This window comes from Danaus plexippus, chromosome 25, assembly GCF_018135715.1.
Source record: "Danaus plexippus chromosome 25, MEX_DaPlex, whole genome shotgun sequence".
NCBI classification, from domain to species: Eukaryota; Metazoa; Arthropoda; class Insecta; order Lepidoptera; family Nymphalidae; genus Danaus; species Danaus plexippus.
Window position 1 is genome coordinate 3,699,520 of NC_083553.1, and position 22,893 is coordinate 3,722,412.

Here is a 22,893-nt window from a genome sequence, read left to right on the forward strand (position 1 = left end):
TGTCGACAAATGAGGTAATATTTATAGAAATTATATTGTAAAAATAGTTTTTATTAAAGCAACGTTGGATTACTAGTTATATTAAAATGATTATTTCAACACAGACACAAAATTTTCGTCGATTTAGGAACGACAGCTCTTTGGTAACGCAATTGAAACGCGATATTCCAGAGGTCGCTTTCCGAATCCCGCTCGTGTTCACTAATTTTCGATAAATATAAATTAAATGTTAAATCACAGAAATGTCTTTTAAATTAAACAACAGAGGTAGGTGGCAAAATTTTTAATTTGCATTTCGAAATGTAATTTATCTTACCTACGCCTAGTGGGATGTCATCCCTAAGCTATCTACGGAAAAACACTTACGTTTAGTATAGCTCGTTTGAGCGATCATTTGCTATTGATGTGTCAATCATATTATTATTTTTTTTCCACAAAACTGTTGTTAATAGAAAAAAGAACAGATTTTGAGTAACTTCTCTTAAATTTGATTAGATTAGATACGATAGTTTAAAAGAAAAATTTTGTTGCACAATAAAATGGCCAAATTTTGTCATGGCCAATAAAAAAAATATATATATTTGCTGTTCTGTTATTTCTGACGAAGACTTCTAAACGAAAAAAAATAATTAAAAATGCTTTAAGAATGACAATAATAAATTAAATTTAATATAATATTTTCGGTACAACCAAAACCCTCAGTTCTAAGCTATGAATGGAGATGTTAAAATCAATAGAAAGAATTGCGTTTTATGTATTTTGGTGAAGAGAACAGAACTAATTAATCGTAACAAAAACAACTATACTACACGTTACCCTGATGATAGTGTATTTGCGTCGTACGCTTAAATAGGTGCTACGTCGTATGACATCATCTAAATATACATCCTTAACGAAACATTTTAAACACTAGAATCTTAAATAAATAAATACTTTGACATGAAAAACAAAATCAATCGGGAACCGAGTCGTTGAATAAATTGAATTCCATTGATGTATCCTCAGCTGTATTTTGGATTGCGTCTTCGTTGAACCTATCATGTAATAGATAAAACTAAGGCCTCTGTGTTCCAAGTATGCTCTTAATTTCCGGCCTTAAGTTATCGTAACCGAATTAAAATTAATATTTAACTTCATATAAAGACGTCTTAATATATGTAAGATTTTGCTCAAAGCAAATAATCAATGCCACTACGTGGTAATTTTGGCTTTCCATAATCTTCTAAATTCAGTTTATTTTTTTTAACAATGGAATTTTAGTGACATTTATTATGCTTAAACAAAACAATCGAGATATAAATCGTAGAATTTTAAATTAATTTTAAACTATTCGCTACTTTTAATGTTAGTAATAAATTGTTTATTATAATAGTCTACGTGTGGTATATTGTTTGTGACTATTCCGATGGGTGTGACAGTTTTTATTCGCACTAAATTATCCCTTCACCACTTCTACATTTGCTATGTCAGGGCTGGACATAATTTCGTATCAAGCATTTTTTTTTAACCGTGTATGTCAATGGAAAGGGAATTTTGATTTATATTATAATTTGCCTGTTAAGAGGATATACACTACAAATAATATAGACAAAGTCATGCTATACCTACTAACTACAGTGCTGTATCAATCCTATGTTAACCTTATTGCTATGTTAAGTACTAAATACTTATTGTGAAATACCTAAATGACTAATATATAACCTAAACGTCTGTTGCTATTTTTCTTTTAATGTTGCATCGTCCAATCTCACATTATAAAGTACTCGTTTTAATTGACTAAGCATATTTTAATTTTTGAAATGTCAAAATATCCAACGAAATACGTAAGCTTGTACCCGGGAAGAAGAAAAAGGCGGGAATCTAGTAATTTAGAACCATCAGTAAATTAGAGAGTCGTCTAAGTATACTACTTGTATTACTTACAATGAATGGAGATAAATATTTATGTTTCTATCGACTCTGATGCTATTTGTCCAATAATATGATAAAACTAATATTTTACATCAGTTTCACCATGGAGATGTATTAAAGAGTTTTGTTCTAAATAGTTCATAAGGTTGTATGGCAATTTGATAAAAAGCATTCTGTATGTCGATTAGCAGAACGGCTTTGGCATAATACTTACTACAAATGCGTTATCAATTACGAACTCCGTTATACATGGAGGAAATACTAATATTAATAACAGCGCAGGTAATTATAACTATTCCATCGTATATCTATAAACCTTAAAAAGTCCTTGGTAAAATTACCGAACACGAAATGAAAATATATATGATCTAAGTAAAATTAAACAAACAGTACGTTATAAATACATAGAGTTTCTGGATATTACTAATTTATATGAGGAAAGCAAGTATCAGTCGACGACGTCCATTTTGAATGCGTTGGGATTGTGACCGATGGGTTTCATGGAGAGACGTATTCCTGTTCCGGTTGAATACTTCGCGTTCAAAATTTCATCGTCACTACTAGAATCTTCGTAACGGTCGGTGGCTCGGACCTGACTCTCCGAATCGGAAGACTGAAAAGAACATACGATATCAATGGTCGTAATAGCTTAATATATTTTCTAATCGTCTGTAATGTGCAAAAAGTTTGTTCAAGTAATATTTGAGTTTACAATAATTTACGATGAGACAAAACTACAGCTAATGGATGGCTACTATCTACAGAGTACAATAAGCATTAATTTCATGTAAAGCAAAACATAACCGGATAATATAAAATCATGCAACCTGGAACGAAAGACCAAAATAAATATTAAAAACGGAAAAGTATTTGTAATACTCGAACCGTTGAGCTTTGTAATTGAAAGTAAAATAAAATTTCTGACAGCAAATTAATATTAACATTCAACAAACATTTATTTCTTCGGTCTTCGCACGATGCTTGTTGGCAGGCGAGTAGGCCTCTCGTCGCTGCTGTCCACGCCCTAAGATATTTACAGAATATTACAGATAAAGCTATTTATAAGCATCGTTTGTCCTCCGATATCCAGAAAAATATTTACGAAACAATATAAGACTTAATGAAAAACAAGTCGATCAGTAGGCAAAAATTTTGTATGACCAAATAGCTGTTACGTTTATCTTTCATCAGAATTAACGACAATAAAATTTAAAGATATCAATCGTCTTGGCTGTAGAGCTATAAACAGATAACCAGCCCCCAAAAAACGCTACCCCTTACATCAAAGTCTCCAATGGTGAATCTGGCGGCATCAGGCAGCAGCTGCGACGGCGGCACACTCTCTGGAGACAACACCTACCCACACACGCCCACGTGTTAGTTACACACACATGTACAACGACACAATGACAACGTGATTATTGTATCTTTAATAGGACTGATAATGTAGTTAGTATTTTCTGTTATTTATTATTTGTTACACTTAAAACATTTTCAATTGTACCACGTTATCATTAAGGTTAGTCAATACATTTTAGCGTAATAAATTGTTATAATTAGTAGCATGAGGATTAGATACTATCAAGCTCACAATACTATTATGGTATGAGTTAATAATGTTCTGGTGTTAGAAAAAACAACATACCAACCTTCAAACAGTTTCGTTTACAGTTAATAACGATGTAATGTATTTAATATGACAATAAAAAAAAAATTACATTTGTTTTTAAACAAAATCATCCTCACTAACTATTGACATTGTAAAGCACGTCTATATATGAATATATTAGGAAGAATTTGATTTTGATGATCTAAATTTGAAATTTTAAATGTTATTCTTGAATAGAGATCAAAATATGTCTTACATCTTGATCGCTCATCATCTCCTTGGTGGAGACGGTGGTTTCGATTCTCCTGATGGAGCCCTGGTGGATGTCTACATCCAGAGCCAAGCATTGGAACCGTCTGAGGAGGAGCACCACCGGGATGGGGAGGATCCCAGCTAGTATCATCGCCACCGCGATAAACAGCACCCACGGGGGGTAAGGCGTCTTCTCCACACGACCCTAAAATAGTAGATACCACGTTGTAGTTACTAGTTTTCTTTTATGTTCTTCTCAATAACGTTATCTGGATAAGTAATCATGATGATTTAATATAAAACGCATGAGACTGGTATATGCTTGTGGTTAAGTAAATAAAATAAAAATATTTCTTTTGAATACAATTAATTATGATTATATTTAGATGACTTGTTTGTTTGGTCTGAATTGGATGTTTACGAACGAGGCTACATTTTTGTATGTTGTGAAATTTCATTGCAGCAGACATAGCCTACACTAAACCGAACTTCAGGCTAGTCGTATATAATATATACAACGCATTTGTTCAGATTTTTCTAACGCAATACTATAACCAGCCATTACTAACCTCCTCAGCGTTCCAGGCTCCATACATGGGCGGGTTTAACAACATGAAGATTAAAGAAGACACTAGGATGCATGAGACTATGACCGGTCCTATGTAGCGCCAGGTGACCTGCCAGTACCATCCTGGACGGTAGCCCGTCATCTCGTAGATGTCGTTGGTGAACCTGACAGAAGGATGGGGGTATTAATAAATGTGCCGTATTTATTAGACAGACGAAAACTTTAACTAATTCCAAAAATATTTAGGCATATACCAGGCGGTCCCATAATGAATTGGCGCTACTATGAACTAACGAAGAAAATGAATCGAAACCAATTTTAGTTTTCAATATAAATACTAACACACTTCTGACATCTGTGAATCAAAATCTCTAAACCTTTTTAAAAACAGTCACAACTTTTATCCTGAAAACGACCGAAGACGGCCGCTCGCAACTCTTCATGTCTTGAAATTTGTTTCCTCTTAAGTCCCGCTTTAAATTAAGAAAATAATAGTCGTAGGAAGCCATGTCTGGACTGTAAGGTGGATAGTCCACTTTTGAAGAACTGCATTCTTTAAAACACCAGTGCTATGAACAGGGGCGTTGTCATGGAGCAACATGATACCTTTAGGCGACTTGTCTCTTCATAATGAGATCTAAGATTTTCGCGAGTATTCATTTAAATGAAACTAGTATTATTCGGATTTACTACGAGGTGTAGATTATTACGAGGTGTGTCACACCTCGTCTGCCCGTGATCACGGTTGCTGCAAAGTAATCGAAACGTCGGGACTATGTAGTTTTTAATTAATAAAATCCGCGTAGTAAATCCGAATAATACTAGTTTCATTTAACTTATCTCTTCGTTTCTCTTTATCTTATCTCGTAATTTATATATTAAAAAAGCTTAACATTCGCTCTTCACGATTGTATTACGTTCTTTAAAGTTCTCCATCAAAATGTCTTGAAAATCCCAAAGGATTGTGCCCGTCAGTTATTTAGTAAATTCTTACATCTTTGCCTTTCTAGGGGATTTTTCACTATTATTACGCAATTCTATTGACTAGCGCTGGCTTTGTGGATCATAACACAAGATCATAGTTTTATCACCAGCCACTAAGCGTTCGATCACAGTCTTTGAATTTTCATTGATAAGAAGTAAGAACTCTCTGTAAGAAGTTTCAGTACGTATCTTTCACTCGCTTTTTACATGTGAAGATGATCATGGATTGCACAATGAACGGTAATTTTTGAAAGCCCAAGCCTAACTATAATTTTTCTAATCCTAAACGGCGGTCACTCAGAACTTCCTCTTCGATATGAGCAACAGTTTCGGAAGTGAGCATTTTCCCAGAACGACCATTGTGGCCAATGTCTTCGAGGGTTTCCCCTCCCAAGCCTAACTCTTTCAGCCAATTTACGATGTGCTATGGAGGGAGCAGACTCCTTACACACGCCATCAAATTGTTCTTATACTTGGGCAGGGGACAAACCTTCTTTAAACAGAAACATCGACGCTTCGATCCTTAGTTTTCGATATTTTCAATAAAATACGCGACTCTCGTTGTTTTAATTTCCACTAAACTAAGACTAAACATTTTATGTCGATGCGTGTTTCTTAAATTAAGTATACGAAAGATAGATAGTACTATTTAATGCTACAGGACACGTAGCGACATGTCGCGTAGAACTATATCAGGCCAGTTCATTATGCGACCGACTACGATTCATTGTGCTGTTATGATGTACCAGAGTTTTTTGTTGCCAATGAACTGAGACCATAATATTATTTTGGAAATGATTTCATATACTCTTTATTATATACTATATACTATATACTACATCTAATAATATTGAATTATTTTTTAACAACACTGTTAGACCAGAGCAATAGGTATTATGACATACTGTTAGGGTTAAGCTAAGAGGTTAATAGAGACAAAAAAAATACTCGAAAGTAGTATTCGATTTTCGTTCTCATTGCACAGAACGGAGTCGTTCAAGGTCATTTTTTATTTTTAATTCCTCTCACTAGCATCATATTGTCTATAATTGTGGTTCATAGTTCTCAATTAATGCTCTCACCTCTCATGTCCGTATATGTATATGACGGATACCATTTCAAGCAGTGCCACCACCACCAGACCGATGGTACCAGCGAATGAATCGAACATCTTGAGCCAGTACTCCCCAGCTCCCGTAGTGAAGATGAGACCCACGAAAAAACATAGCGTGCATACAGCGCCTAGGAGAAATAGTAAGTTTTGTATTTTGTCATGTTTATTGTTAATATTATGTAAAATAAGTTTATATACATAGTCACTAATCATGCTAAAATACAGCACTTGGAGAAAAAATACATATTAATAAGTAACGTTTTATTTTTTTTGATGTATATTTTGGCTGTGTCGGTATTTTAGACTGCAGCCAGAGGAGTCAAGTGACTTACCAGTGATAACAGGTTTGCTGAATCTTTTGAAGAAATCAATATCGAAGATAGTGCACAACATGCCTTCCATGATACCAATCTGACTTCCTAGACCCAGAGACAGCAGCATCAAGAAGAAAATTATGGACCAGAACGGAGCCGGTGTCAACTTGAGAATAGCTTGGGTGAAAACTATAAACGCTAAACCAGTCCCTTCAGCAGCCTGGAGAAAATAAAATAGTTGGAATACACGACTAGATAGAAAACTAAATCACATACCCCGAGTGGAAGTTGAAATTTACACATATATAATAGAATTAATATTAAATTAATTGATCTCTTCTCAATAAATCGTTATAATATATTACAATAAATTGTCGAAAAGAAGCATTATGGCCATTGTATGCAAATTTTACCAGGACATGGCTATTGAGACTTATAATACAAGATTTTTTTCTTGGGGCACTATAAATGTATATTATAGACGATCTAAAGCTATTTTTTTATGTTAGTTTTGTCAATATCACCTCATCCAACTGCTTGCTCATCGTGCAGCCGGTCAGATTGAGAGCGGTTGTGATGTTAGCGCTGAGCTGCGGGTAGTGTTCGTCATAGAACTCCTGGCTGGAGTTCAGTGTGAACCCACCGATATGATGCAGCGCCAGGACTTTGATCTCCCTGGAATTGATCTATTGCTATACATATACTTCTTAGAGAGACGATTCAATTATTTTATTTTATTATATATATGTATATATATATCTACTTTTGTATCTAATTAAAATAAGAAGAGTTTTTTTTTAGTACTCATTTTTAATATAAAAATTAAATCAGTTCGTGAAATTTTTGTACAGTTTATAAAGACTTTTATTTGGGTTATTGATAGCAGAAACTTTAACAATTCGCGTAAACGGCACAGAGATTAGTGTTACACTAAAACACACAATCTATGCACAATTTAATTAAAATATAAACATTATATGTATAAATGCTATGAAACTCAATAGTTCCATAAAAAATTGCAAAAAAGGACCATGAATCGTATTTGACTTATTAATTGATACCAAGAAGTTATTGTTTACCATTGTCGATTGTTTAAAAATAGCGACAATTAGACTCATGTGATATATGTTGCTAAATTCAACAAAGGACTAAGTACAGACATATATGTTTTTAAATATGACAAAAAACATTATTCTCTTGTATATATTTGCGTATGTTTAGTCTTAACACGGAGCAAAATAATTTGATTAAATTTTTCAGTGCTACCCAAATACAAGTATATAATCATATTTTTTTGGAAAGTCTTATACTGATCATAATAATGTATTAGGATAGTAAGTACTTCTTTACAGTTTTGGGTCAAAATTGGATATATATATGTATGTATGTCGGAGGAAGCCATTGATGGAGTTGCTTGTTGATTGTACGATACTGCATAAAATTGTCTCTTTATCATCTAAACACGTTTTAGAAATCTTAATATAATTTAATACGCATTTTTACATTGTTGTAAAGCCTAAAACATGTTTCTAATAACGGATTTGTGATTATATTTAAAGTAGGAAGTTATTAAGTAGCCATTGTCAACTGAATTACTGTTTAACGCATAGTGTGTAATGTTTAATGTTTATTGAAATTGTAAAAGCTTCTAATAACTTTTAATTTGATCTTACTTTATAAGTTACGTTTTTCACAGATTAAATAACATTATTATCGTAATTTAAGTAACGACCAATCAGAGAAGAGCACGTGGCTTGAGTGAGGTCGAGGCGTCATCTTTATAAAAGGCAGTTGGACAGTTGTCACAAGTGGAGGTGTAAATTGGGGATGGATCGAGTTGGATCCTTGAAGTTGGTGTATTGGTGGTGTTAAGAAGTGGCGCTTTGAACTCACTGCTCGGTCTTAACAGTTAAAACTTCTCTTTCTGATTATTAATTATCGGCTTGAATGTGTAACTGTGATTTTGTGTGATTTAAACGTACTGAAACTAAATTAAATATTGTGAAAACTATAATCAACGTGTTTTGTGTTCGCACTTTACCCTCATGACACCCACCAAGTCCTCAACGACTATAGATGATGTCGTTGAGAAAAGTGTTTCTCCGACATATATATATATAAGTTTGTGTGTGTGTGTTTTGTTAACTCTAACATAGACATTGACATTCATTATATTCTATATATATTCTTGTAGGGCGAATTTTTGTTATTATAAAGAGATACTAGATCAAATCAAAATTAATATATGATTATTTGATAAAAAATAACTTACTTGCTGACGCATTTCTCCACCATGGTGAAGGCTTTGAAGCCGAGGATGCTGAATATAACCACGGAAGCGTATATGGCTGTGAGCGCGTTACACACCGACACGAGCAGGACGTCGCGAACACAGTTATTGTTCGGTGTATTGTAGGAACCGAACGCTATCAACGAACCGAACGCGAGCCCGAACGAATAGAAAACCTGGGTAGCCGCGTCCAACCATACGGTCGGGTCTAAGAGCTTTGCGAGCTGAAAGAAATATATATTTATATGTTTACATAAAATATAATAATTTATATACTTAATACATTATATTTTAACTTATTCAAAAAAAAAAATACCAACAATTTTTTTTCAATTTCAAAGCGTTGTACGTTTATACTCATTTATATTAAGATATTTAAACTAACTACACTCGTATTAAACAGTTAATTACATTAAATCTAAGCGTCAATTTATCGTTCCTCACAAAAAAGTTAGTAAGCGTTTTCTTGTAAAATATTAAGAAAAAAAAAAAATATGTGTCACTTCCAAATACTATTTCATTTGACACATGACACATGACACCTGATTTAATGTCATAATTATAATAAATTTTTAAATGATGACACAGCTCAAATGCTATGAAAATAATAATAATAATAGAATTTTTATTAAATAAACGGCCTTTATCATTCGGCAAACTCCTTCGTATTTTCTCCACACAGTACTCAAGATCCGTATAATTCGACCGACAAATAACAACGTTGACATAAGTCATTGGCATAATATTCGACAATATAAGTGCGAATAAATCCATAGCAGAAAATATTTGACACAATTTCTTATTATTTCTTTACGCTTCTTAAATATTTTATAGAAGATAACAGGTGTGTCGTAAAATATATAAAGATGTGATTTGATGTGATATTAGTATACTAGTTTTTGCTCGCTATTTCGTCCGCGTTGATTTTAGCATTTGTAACTTATATATTTATAGCTGACCGGGCGAACACTATTCCGCCCTTAAAGCCATAAACAACCAGATATTGCAATTTATTAAGTTGTTTTTTTCGATTCAACATAATTAAATATCCTATGTCCGTCTCCTGGTTCTAAGCTATCTCCTCACCAATTTTCAACCACATCCCTACAGCCGTTCTTGAGTTATAAATATTGTAACTAACACAAGTTTTTATATATATATAGATTACCTTTGGTTTATACATATGTATGACGCCATCAGCTGATCCCGGTAAAGTGATTCCACGTACAAAAAATATTGTCAGCACAACGTAAGGAAATAATGATGTGAAATATACCACCTGGAAAAAATAATTATCATTAAATATCTTTTTTATCTTTTTATATTTTTCAATATTATTGAGTGGTTCTAAAACTTTTATTTCAAATTTGACATAATTTTATGCAACTCTCGAAAAATATTTAGAAACCTGAACGAATTTAATATTTCCATAAATGATGTTACATCTTAAATATAACATATTAAATCTTTTTAATACTTCTGATAAATATCTGCGGAACCAATTCAAAACTACACTTATATTTATCGAAGTTGAAGTCAAAAGAAGAAATCTTAATATTACAAAAAAAAATAAACAAATTCGAGAATGAAACTAGTATTTTTGGGATTAAGTACGCGTGATTTATTTTGTAAAAAACTACATACTCCTGACGTTTCGGTTACTTTTCAGCAACCGTGATCACGTAGTTGTATGTAGTTTTTTACAAAATAAATCACGCGTAGTTAATCCGAAAAATACTAGTTTCATTTAAATGAATAAAACTCGCGAAAATCTTAGATCTCATTATGAAAATTCAAGAAGAAACATTAAAATTGTTTTTTTCATGCCATTTCCTAAATATAACAAGTCACCATATGAGGATTCTATATATCTTCCAATTGCCAAGGAGCTCGTCTCTCAGCAGACGAGCTTCTTGTTGCAGAATAAAGAAAGTACACCAACCTTCCCACTACTCTGAATTCCCTTCATCACTATGAAAAACACGATGACCCATGCCAGAAGTAAGTACAGGACGATCCACCATCGAGGGACCCCCGGCTCCTCGATGCTGGGTGCTGCGTCGAGTGCTTCTCTGTACCAGTAGTATACTGTCGCTGAAGCCTTGGTGCATTCCGCCTCAGCAGTGCCGTTGTCTTGAGGGCAGTGCGCCCAAGGTAGCTGGTCGGCGCTAAGCTGTCGGATTCGGTATTAGCTGTAGGCTTCGACATCGAAAATTAGTTTCTTTTTTGTGCCAAAATAATATTTTATTTTGGACGACAAAGAAAAGTACTCAAACAAAAATATTTTAAAACGTATTTTTTCTAATCAACGAAATATATAGAAATTATCATAATACAATCCTATTAAGTTTGCTTCAAAAAAAAATGTATTAACAATACCATATTTATTACAGATAGAATAAAAATAGCGAGCAACGACAATATTATCATTCGTATCAAGTATTGACATTAAGAATTCTTACAACCAGTTCGCATCCACAGTACACACGGAGCGTTAAAAGTTAATGTTATTTAGTTAATGAATAAAACGAGGAACTCTGTTTATGTTGCAAGCTTGGAGTAGTTGTAAGGAACCATTCAACTCACCCTAATACTATTGAAGAGGTAGAAGAAGACCCATGTGATGATGACGTTGTAGTATAAGGCTACGAACAGAGTGACGACACAGCTGGCTATACCGATCCCGCCAAGCCATGGATGGATAGTGTTCCACACGCCTAGAGATCCTAATCTCATCTTCTGTCCAATGGCCATTTCGATAAGGAACAGCGGTATGCCTTCCAAAACCAACATGATGAGGAAGGGAATCAGAAAAGCACCTGAAAGAAAATTCATCTCCATGGATAAATTAATTTTTAACTTAAAACTAAACCGCAGTCGGATACAAGGAAGTTGATCAATTTAACCATGTTATTATAAATTAGTTCTTAACCGACAGTGTAATAAATGATTCAGCCTGATGCATCTAGGAGACTTCCTTTATCTGCAGGACGGTTCATCTAAACTTACATGTCGTCAGGATGCAACCTAATCGTCACTATATATAGAGATTAAAATATTTTTGTTGATTTTTTTTTCTAAGAAAGCTATCACTTTTTTTTCTACAATACCATAAATTTATAAAGCCAGTATTGAAATCGGTGTTTTGTCACTTGACAGTGTCTTAATTTTAGGGAGACGCATAAAAAGAATATTTTATTAAAGTGTAAAATACTATTCATAAGTAAATACTATTAATATACAAAACTCTTTATATTTATTTCACATTCGGCTGCCTTAATAAGTTATGTGAGCCTTACGAACTTTTCTTTATTAATACAATAAAATATTAGTAGGTGTGACGTCATCACGTCATCAAAAATTATCATAGAGCCCAAGTGACGTCATGTACAAATTATCATAGAACTCCAGTGACGTCATACATCGTCCGGTATAGTACGTATCCGCATAACTAGCATTGGACGAAACCTCGTAACAGCAATAGAAGTTTACATGGGAAGGTTTAAAATTAATAATTTTCTAAACTGTATCACAGTGAGTAATTGATTAAAAATTACCTTGAAAGTCATTAAATTAAAAAAAAAATATGTTTTAAACCTCCTCTGTCAATTAATATGAATCATTATTGAATTCACGCAGTGCTTAAAATTAAATTATTTCTGGCCATTTGCGTTGAGTTCCCTTTGGGTGAAAAAGGCTTTACTTACAATCCTCAATAGTAACATTTCGCAAAGCAAATATATTGTTATATTGTCGTTTTTATCAAACTCTTAGATGATTCAAACTTAACTGTCACAAGTAAATAAATGTACTCAATAGATTTCAACAGACTCGCCCATAGATAAGTTCGAAATCGTTTTACAGTACGGAATATAGGTCAGGGAACTTAGACATATTTCGACCTTTTCAAAAATATTTGTTGTGTACAGTAATAACCTAGATATCTCTAATTTATACTCATAGTTAATTTATATCTTTTTTTTTAATCAAATAATTTAAAATACGAAATATTTAAGGAATGCTTTTATATTAATTTTATATATTTTAATATATATATATATACGTATTTAATTTACCTTTATTGGGAAATTACGAAAATACATATTCGTAGCGCTGGCTCGTAGCGCTCTACGGCGTAGACACGCGGCGTAGCATCAAAATCGATAAACCGTTACAAACTAAATTTAGAATTAATTTGTTGGTAACTGATTTGTATTTCAAGGTAAAGTAAAAATACCGCGCCTTAAATAATAAGGTTATATGATATTTATATAAATATATAACATGTTACACATTATAGTTAATTAACTATATGTGTGTTTGTGTTTGTGTTTGTGTTTATTTGAATGTGAGAACATTATTAATATAGACTGTAACTAAATAATATAGACTGTGGTATTTACACTGAATGTGGAATTAAAATTGATTGTCTCTCATATTACGATTCAACGAAGCATATAGTTATCATGGTTACTCGAAAAACTAAAGTGCTTTAAATATACAATACAATAATATGCACAAATGGAATTTAGACGAAAAAATTTTTACTATCAATAGGGAGTTTGAAATGTTTGTAATAGAACACTCACCGCCGCCATTTTGTTGACACAGATATGGGAATCTCCAAATGTTCCCGAGGCCGACGGAATAGCCGATAATGGATAGAAAGAACTGCAGCTTCCCTGACCACGCTGCTCTGTCTTCGTCTGGAGCCTCTCTCTGCAAGGAGTTCCTGGATCCTTGGAGGACGATGGTCACCCCATGGGGTCGCTCGCTGCCATCAGCTCTTGTATTCAACGGCGCCAATTCATGCCCATTCCTAGGTCCTATCGGCTCCGCTTTAGCCGCCATTTTGTTATCCATACAAACTATTACTTTGTCAAATAATACGTAATAAAGTTGCAGTTAATTACTCCTATTTCAATTTAACAAGATTCTTTGAGTGATAGTTATTGCCTATGAATATATTCATAATATTATGTATGTGTGTATGTTGATATCGTTCCCGAGATATCGTATGGCGTCCTTCTTAACAAACTCGACAACTTTAAAGTATGTTGTCGCCCTCAAGAGGAGTTTTTGTATCAATTTCAACGTATCCCTTAAAACGTGTCCCTTGGCACTAATCATATGATTCGGTTTTATTCACAAATTATTATACTGACATAATTCATTTATGTTTATCTTCACTCTATGATGTGTTATTGTATCTGAAACAGAAATTAAAATTATTTATAATTAGTTTTGATCTCGTTGATTTTTTTTTATAAATATATCATTTCTTATTATATATATATGTTCCCTTCTATCTCCTACGAAAGTCCAGGGTAATTTGGTAAGCGCAATATACATATAATTTCTATATATATCTCTGTAACCTTTCATCATCACCAGTTATCTCAACTTTCTCACAAATCACCATCAACTCTTAAAATTACATACTCATTCCACCAGTTCTTCCTCTACAATTATTCCTGTCACCAGTATCACTCTCGCTGCAAGTAACTCACTCCTTATATCGACCACTCTTGTCCCTCATCAAATTAATTTAAAAATTCTCATTCCTTCTTTATATTATAGCTTCAGATCCCTTCTTAGAAGTCCAATACTCAGTTCCTAACTTACAACTACCTTATATGTACGACCCTTTAATTTAATTATATATTCGTTATGTAAATATATATAAAATATCAACCTACCCGCTGGAAACTACTTTGTTATTGATCAAATAACTGGCGCGATGCCAACATTCTTATAAACAGACTTCATTGTGACCTTAAAAATCTTTCACAGCATACATTTTAAAAATATGAAAATTACAATAAGGTTACATAAATAACTAAAAGTGTATATATAATGCTTTCTATTTTGCTTAACCTAACTTAAAAATAGTTATCATTCAAATTTACGATTACGTAAAATTTACTCATAATCTATAATAACCCATAACTTGTATATTCTTACTAAACTACAAAACTTACAGTTACGAAGTATCTTTTGAAAATGTTTCTATTTATCAGTTACGTCATTTATGTGAAAATAAATGCTGACGAGTGACGCATATTTTCATATCCTTTTTTTTAAGGATATTTCTATTTAAATATATATTTATTCACAGTATTTTATAAGCAATTAGAAATTGTATTAAAATATATAACCTCTCTATCTCGTGGGATGTTTCTTTATCAACTCAAATATTGACAGTTCATTAAGGATTTCAATAAAAAATAAAAAAAATACTTCACAACTGTTCGTTTCGAGTTCGCAATAAAAACGAGTAGAGTTTTCAATAAAACGAAATATTAACACACACCTTGATTATTCATTCTCTAAGAGTAAAATATTTTTTTATACTAATCTATTTATTTATATTTAATAAGTTTATTAATAAATTGAATTTAATAACGGCACTGGTAGAATATACTTTGCTTGTGTTTGCACGGATTATATAAAACTATCAACCATCCACCCAAAATAAACTGAAGTGAACATAAGAATGGCATTCAGTAAGTCAAACATATTTATTTACCCTTAAATCAAACCAAAGTCACTAAAACGCCGGCCATCCTCCAGCTATGATCTAGTTTCTCTGTCCCAATTAGCGGACTAAATTAATGACATCACTATTAATGAGATAATTGGATCCCTTACAGCATTCGAAGGTCTGGAGGTGAATCAGTCCTGAGTCACGTAATTAGTGGATAATTCTGGTGTCCCGACCAAAGAGTGCAGGTAAATTGTGACAAAATTAATATATACATATACAAAATACAATTAACATATATATTGTAAGATGTTAATGATTTTAATTAAGAATTTTTCATTAATAACGTAAATTAAAGCCCAATTTAATCATCCAACATAAAAAAAGTTAAAAATTACGAGGTATAATAGTAATAGAATTAAAAAATACGAAGTCACGGGATATTAATAGTTAATTTTATTTAATTATTCAGCTTAATATATTACGATTTTTCTTATTCGTATCCAAAAATAGATTTATTATACATAAATAACATTTTATTTTTATATTCTTATGTATGTGTATGTTTTTCTCGAGTTAAAACTTTAAATTACGTATTTACGTCAGCTACAAAGATCTGATATCTCTTCATAAGCTAGTACGAAGTAGAGTTAGTTTCTAATCTCAGCAGTGTGCTTAGTCTATGTTTGCATCGTGACTACATACGCAGCGTTTCCCGTTTCTCGTCCTACCTACATTAATACTATAAAAAAATAACAGCTGTGCCATGCTGTTGCGGAATAACGTTGCCGAAATAATCTCATTCAGGACTCTGGTTGAATGAATCTGAAACACTACAATATGATATTCGCAATAGTGTTTTAAGACTCAAAAAATATTTTAAAAAAAATCAATTAACACAAATATCACTACAAAGGTTATATAATTATATTCGTTTAGAAAATTCAAGTATTACAATATATATATGTAATGACAGATTTGTGAAAAACGATCATATGGCTGTACGAAGATTTACGAACGAAACATCGTTTACCGTTCTATATATACTGTGACCTTAGAATTTGGTGTAATATATTCTTTAAATATCTGATAAGGAACACATTTACGCAAGTGATTTTGTATATAAAATCTATATTTTTACTCAACATAAATCTTTTACATCATTCATTAAGTACAATAAATATTTATACGTAAAAACAATGGTAATGCCCTCACCGCAACAATGCTTTTACGTTACGAGTGTTGTTTAAATTGAATATAAAATGAAACAAGGTTTTATCGATTGTTTTCTATTTAGAAAACCTCATAATATACATAAATAATATCTTTACTTTATAACCTAGAAATGATAAGCCTTTACGATTTAAAAATATAATCGGAGTCCGTAAAACTAATATCTTAAAATATAAAAGATATTAGTGATTGTAGGTGATGTCAAAATATACGTCCAGAACCACGGAACACATTTTTTTTTTACCCAATGACTATTATCTGATGGCTTAAATTATAAAAGTAAAGCATTATATAAAACCTCATTATTAATTATTTTTTTTAATATAAAATCAATAAATAAAAGATAATTTACAAGTAAACAAACCTGGCAATGATTTGTGTAATGGCTACGTCGTAAGCGAAGCACTTAATGTGCACAGAACAATATCGATCGACCCACTTATCTTTTGTCGTGTGGAAGATGGAAATATGGATACGAAAATTAAGGGATTAGAGGCATGGGTGCTTTAGTTTGAATGGGTAAATTGATTTATAATTGATATGAAAATATGACAGTATTGCTTTATTGAATAAAAATGGTTTACCGTTAATGCGACAGTTTCGTGTAATTTTTTAAATTTTAAACACTCTATTATTGTTGTAAACGGATATTAAAAACTTATAATGATAATAATAATTAACAAATATTATTTATAAAACTTAAGAGAAAAAAAAAATTTTTCAACAACTATTATAATATATTATGCGGATTCGTAATATATTTCGTTAAAAAAAAAAAACTATGAAATGTAACCACATTCCTAAAAAAACGAGTAAAACGAATGTATTGAAATAAGTAAATTGATTAGTTACAACAATAACAAAAGCGAGAATTATATATATTTAAAACACAACATAAATCACTCAAAGAAAACCGGAAACAGAACAAAAACGTTATTAAAGGCCGTGTCTTTTTAAAATTCCATTACTATTATTACGATTGTTGTAAATTTAAATAATATTTGAAAAGAAACATATATCCTTCTTTTAAGAATTTTTTAATATTTTCAACTAACTTTAACACACTCTTATTGGAATATTTATAACTTTTGTCAGACGTTCTTATAAGCAAGCCCCTTGGATGTAATGTAAGTGACAACCCCTTTTGCTTCTCAAAAAACCAGTTACTGGTTTGTCCTTGACATAAATCTCCCCTAAAACTCATTGTATTTGCCATTCCGGCTAGACTCATAAGTTCATCGTGACTTAATTTAACATGCATACTTATTTATTATTTAATAATAATAAAACCTTTTTGATTAATTTTAAAAACAAAACGGCGGATATTTTTATGTACAATTATATATAAATACATTTATAATAAAAAAAAAATAGATTTTTTTTTTTAATAATCTATCAATATTATATGTTGCATTCTAAACGACACACGCGATGGAAGAAACGATATAATTTAAATCGAAACAAAATGGCGGATATTATGATGACATTAAAATAAACAAAATTTACAACTGAATTAAAGAGAACAGACAAAAATTATGAGCTGTCCAATGTTCATACAGAACGACGTTGCCGATTTAATCTCATGCAGGACCTTGATTGAAAGAATCTGAAATACATCAACATGATATTCGCCATAGCGTTTAGAAACTCTAATCGTATAAAAAAAAAGTTATCAATTTACATAAATATCACCTAAAACGCTATTAAATGATATTAATGAGGAAAATGGAAGTTAAGACATATTTATCGTATGACAGATTTGTTAAAAATAAAAAATATATACATTTCATGCAATAAAATTTTTAGGTTATATCCAAAAAAAAAAAAAAATTTTACATTTCATAAGAATATGATTTACTTACGCGAGGTTTTAGAATAAAGTGTATATGTGATTATTGGAAACGTTATACCAAAAATACATCAAGGTCGGATGTTAAGACGTATTGTCTATGGTGCTGGTTGTCTGTGGTATAGCAACCAGTCCCCATTGAACACCATGTTCACTAAATATAACCTTTGTTTGTAGTTAACACAGGGAGCTTTTATATAAAATTAAATAACGTCCATAAAATTATACTTGTATGTTCGTATGCGCGTTTGTTTCTGACTTTAGCGATATATTTTACACTTCTAAGATAGATATAATAATTAGAAGAAAATCTCTATACGCTTTTATCTTACTAATCGTTGATAGGGGAGAAAAAAAAATGTATCCATATAAATTATAACGAAAAAAATACCGAAATTGTCATAATACCAAGTCGGGGAAACATTCAAATATAGTGATTATATGTATGTATAATAAAATGATTAAGAGATTTGAGCATCTTAAACGTCTGCAGGTTCTGTAACAGCTGAATATTTCCAGGATTAAAATCTTTAATGTTATTTTTATTGCAGTTTATGTACTGTTTAAGCTCACATATCAGACAGTAACTTCACAAAACTACTAAATTCAGTATGAGAAAACTATTCAATAAAATTAGATTATTTAATATCTCTCAAAGTTTATTACAAAAGATACCTCAACTAAAGGGTAAAGCCAGCGGTGGCTATGTCTCAGGCCGACTAGATACGTTACATAACAGGAAAAAACTACGCACACATACTCACAGCACGCACACAACCGAACATCGTGTATATGAATATGACACTGATCGCGTCCATTCATCCTCGTCAATTATAAAACAATTACTTAGCACGTGTTTTTCTTACACGTGATAAGGAACCTCACCAGAAAAATGTCCCTTCCCTCACCCCGCACCTACACCCCTCTCACCCCACACCCCGCGCACAATCAATAAAACACCTTTGGGACATGTGAGACCATACATGCACTGGAGCCTTGCACTTTTCTCAACATACTATCTAAATAAATATCGCACATATATTTACAACATATATATAATAGATTTAACTTTGATATTGCTTTATATTATTATATTCATCACATTTTTGTGGATGGATGACCAATGTGCCATCATCTAAATGAATTAAAATATTATATAAAACCTACTTTCTAAGATATGACGATAAACAAACACTGGCCATTAACAGAATTTGCAAACGGAGTTCTCATTCGGAATTTCAATTTGGAACGCGAGCGGACCTCCACTCCGGGCGAACTACACTGACTGCGGATTCGCGGAGAGATAGAGATGTAGGCCTTCATTGAATAGTCGATATACTATAGATGCGGCTATCGGGAAAAAGTGATGCATTTTATATACAAATTTATTATAATATATAAACATTATTCACATATTAAGACTATTGATAGTGTTTGAAGTAACCTTGATCTTGTCACATGATACACACTGATCTATTACTGTCATGTAATCATGATAGTGTTAGCAAAGAAAGGCAAGTTTAATATCTATCCGTTATTCTTATCATAGGATCAATATTTAATATTCTTTTATAGTAACGAAACGAAAATACATATATTTTTCTACTAAGAAGTTTATATTTTTAACGATATATTTATGAATAAGGGAGTGACTGTCACATCCCTAGTGTGACGTCATGTCTGATTCAAGTAGGGGTGAGCATGCGCGGGACACTCCATTACTTTTCTTTTCGTATATTTTCGTTGAAACTCGTTTATTTTCGGACAGCCAAGTCGCTTTTTTCGTAGAATTTTTATGAAAATAAACGTAAAAAATATATATATTTTTAAATCATTTTATGCTATTATTAAACAAAGAACTTCATTTATTAAAATGTTTGTATTTTTAACATTTTTTAATACTGTTGATCTGTTGAGGCAGTACGCACTAAAATCGATAATGGCAGTTAGGGTGGCTGGGTTCATGGACTATTTGAACCAAGCCAAACACAACCATTTGCGCGTTTCAGGTACATTTAACAAATTACTAATGACGTATTTAATATTTTGTTTATAATCTTAAAATAGAGGTGATTTTTTTACGATTTTGTTTTAATAATTTTCACCCGTTAAATCTTTAATTTCTCATATAAAACATCCGATGTAACGAAAATGTCTATTATTTTTTAATTTTCAATAATTTGTTTCAAATGACAAAACTTTAGTATCTCATAGCATTTCAAACTAAAAAAAAAACATATGAAGTAGTAATAATGTCATTATATAACGTATTTGTACGTCAAAGTCATGTAATAAGATATCGACTTTATTGATATAAATCATTTTGAGTACAAAGAGCAATTGTTAAATAAATTGTCATCACAGTGATGCTTTGTAAATTTATCGTATATAATTATCGATATTTCATTAGCCCAGCACTAATTATAGGTAGCCATTACTATCAGAAATTTATATTCTTTAAACAATTCTTTAAAATCGATTAATAAAATGTTATAACTAAATTAATGTAACTCAAAAAACACGTTTTAATTTTAATTCTATATAAATAATACATTTATTAAATAAAACTTATTTTATAATTCCTTCGGTAGTTATGACACTTACATATTAAAAAAAAATACGTTGAACAACAATAAAATGTAATTAATATATTAAATAAATATATGTATATATATATATAATGTTAATTGCATTACAACAATATTTAACAAAGAAATAAAAGTTATATTAATATTATAATTTAATTTAAATTATGAAGATATTGACAAATAACTTTATCTACATAGTAAGTTACTCTTTAAATAGAATTAATGTTTTACAAATCAAGAATAAAATAAATATAGTTCTCCGTAGAACATTATTTTATACATTATTTACGATATTATTTTACTATAATATTAAAATAAATTCAGGACTAACAACTATAGTTGTCGAATAAAAGATTTTTAGCTAGTTAGAAACGAAAGTTCGATAAAAAATATGAATTGTTTTGTAACAAGATTTTATAGAATTATAAAATATTATTTCTTAAAATTATTCAAAGCGTTAAAAATTATTTATAATAGTGATAACAGCAGTGCAAGGAACTCTAAAGTTTCCATACTCCACGGCCTGATATCGCCACCAATATTATGTTGCATATCGTATCCATAGATAATATTACCCTTACTAAAGTTTATGTCGCGAACCTAAACACACGGTTATATAGTTGTAGTCCGTGGATGGTTAAAAATATCGAAGTGAACGAAATATATCAATAGTAAACTACTTACTTTGTTTATATAAATAATAAGGAGACAGGTCTAATATCTGATGAAAGTTCAGGAAAGTTATCCGTAGTCCCGTCACCTGTCTTTGTCCTTAGACGTTGAGGTGATCTCCCATTTTGTTGTAAGCGACATTCAGCTGGGGTAACCTTATCTTTATTAAGGAGAGTTAACGCAGCCAACAACTGTATATATGTCACAATTGCATTAAAAACTTCTTCTCGCCATTTTGGAAGAAACGAATGGTAACAATTCATATATTGGTTACGCGGCGGATAGAAAGCTCTAGAACAATCTACAGCTGTTGGTTTCCTTACGTTTGCAAGACAGTATAAGCCAGCAGAGTATATATATGTTGGAGTTACTACAAATTCGTTGTTTTAAAAAGAGTGACGTCAGAATAACTGGCATCACTAATTCCATTCTTCTCGACTGTCGTCACTCTCAGGCTGTTGAAGGTAGCCTCGTAGACGGTTTGATGAATCCTTCAATTCAAAGGTTCGATCGCTGCTACGGTTCGAGTGAGACTGTTTTTAATTTTTATCCCAACTTCTATTTATACCACCCGAAACTCATTCTTGTGCTGCACTTGCACTGGTTTCCTAAGACTTTTTTTTCAATATTGCGCTTGTTGCCGACATGGTTTAGTACGTGACATACTTGGTAAAGAATCTCTGGTCAGCCGCGAACGGAAAGACTGATCGTTTTGAGCCGATAAGTCTATCCTGACTGGCTGCGCGTACTCTGCCGGAGTTGGAATATTGCAAGTATCTGAAATAAAGGATCCATGTCTGAGCTAGGGGTCTGTGATAAATTCATGTTGCCACTTTGAAAAGACTGTATGTTATAACAGAAGACATAGACTTGTCGCTATGTCACCGGATGCTAGATTTTTTATAATCTTGTAAGTTCTTACAATTCGATTCAGCGCTAGTCTACTCATGGATTCGAAAAGCCTCCCTGCATTATCTTATGGTTCTCTTAAGGATACAACAAGGACCTGTGATTAGCTAAAGAGT

At 31.8% G+C, this 22,893-nt stretch overlaps 1 protein-coding gene across 8 annotated transcripts; it reads right to left on the minus strand.

Moving 5' to 3' along the window:
* Positions 1-268: 268 nt before the first annotated feature.
* On the minus strand, positions 269-21,904 carry LOC116775408 (sodium- and chloride-dependent transporter XTRP3). 8 transcript variants are annotated; one of them, XM_061524594.1, is made up of 14 exons: positions 19,776-19,912; positions 13,632-14,252; positions 11,629-11,861; positions 10,985-11,215; positions 10,211-10,321; positions 9,025-9,266; positions 7,277-7,427; positions 6,771-6,972; positions 6,407-6,566; positions 4,342-4,504; positions 3,777-3,977; positions 3,193-3,267; positions 2,865-2,935; positions 2,386-2,524 (listed from the first exon to the last, which is right to left on the minus strand). In XM_061524594.1, exons 2-13 carry the CDS (start codon positions 13,903-13,905, stop codon positions 2,867-2,869), a joined length of 2,112 nt encoding a protein of 703 aa, XP_061380578.1. In that variant the 5' UTR covers positions 13,906-14,252; positions 19,776-19,912; the 3' UTR covers positions 2,386-2,524; positions 2,865-2,866. The 8 variants fall into 8 exon arrangements, with proteins under 8 accessions (XP_061380577.1, XP_061380571.1, XP_061380575.1 ...); XM_061524593.1 differs by lacking the exons at positions 2,865-2,935; positions 3,193-3,267; positions 19,776-19,912 and adding an exon at positions 21,881-21,904 and having other exon boundaries at positions 269-2,524; XM_061524587.1 differs by lacking the exons at positions 2,865-2,935; positions 3,193-3,267 and having other exon boundaries at positions 269-2,524.
* Between the last annotated feature and the right edge of the window lie 989 nt (positions 21,905-22,893).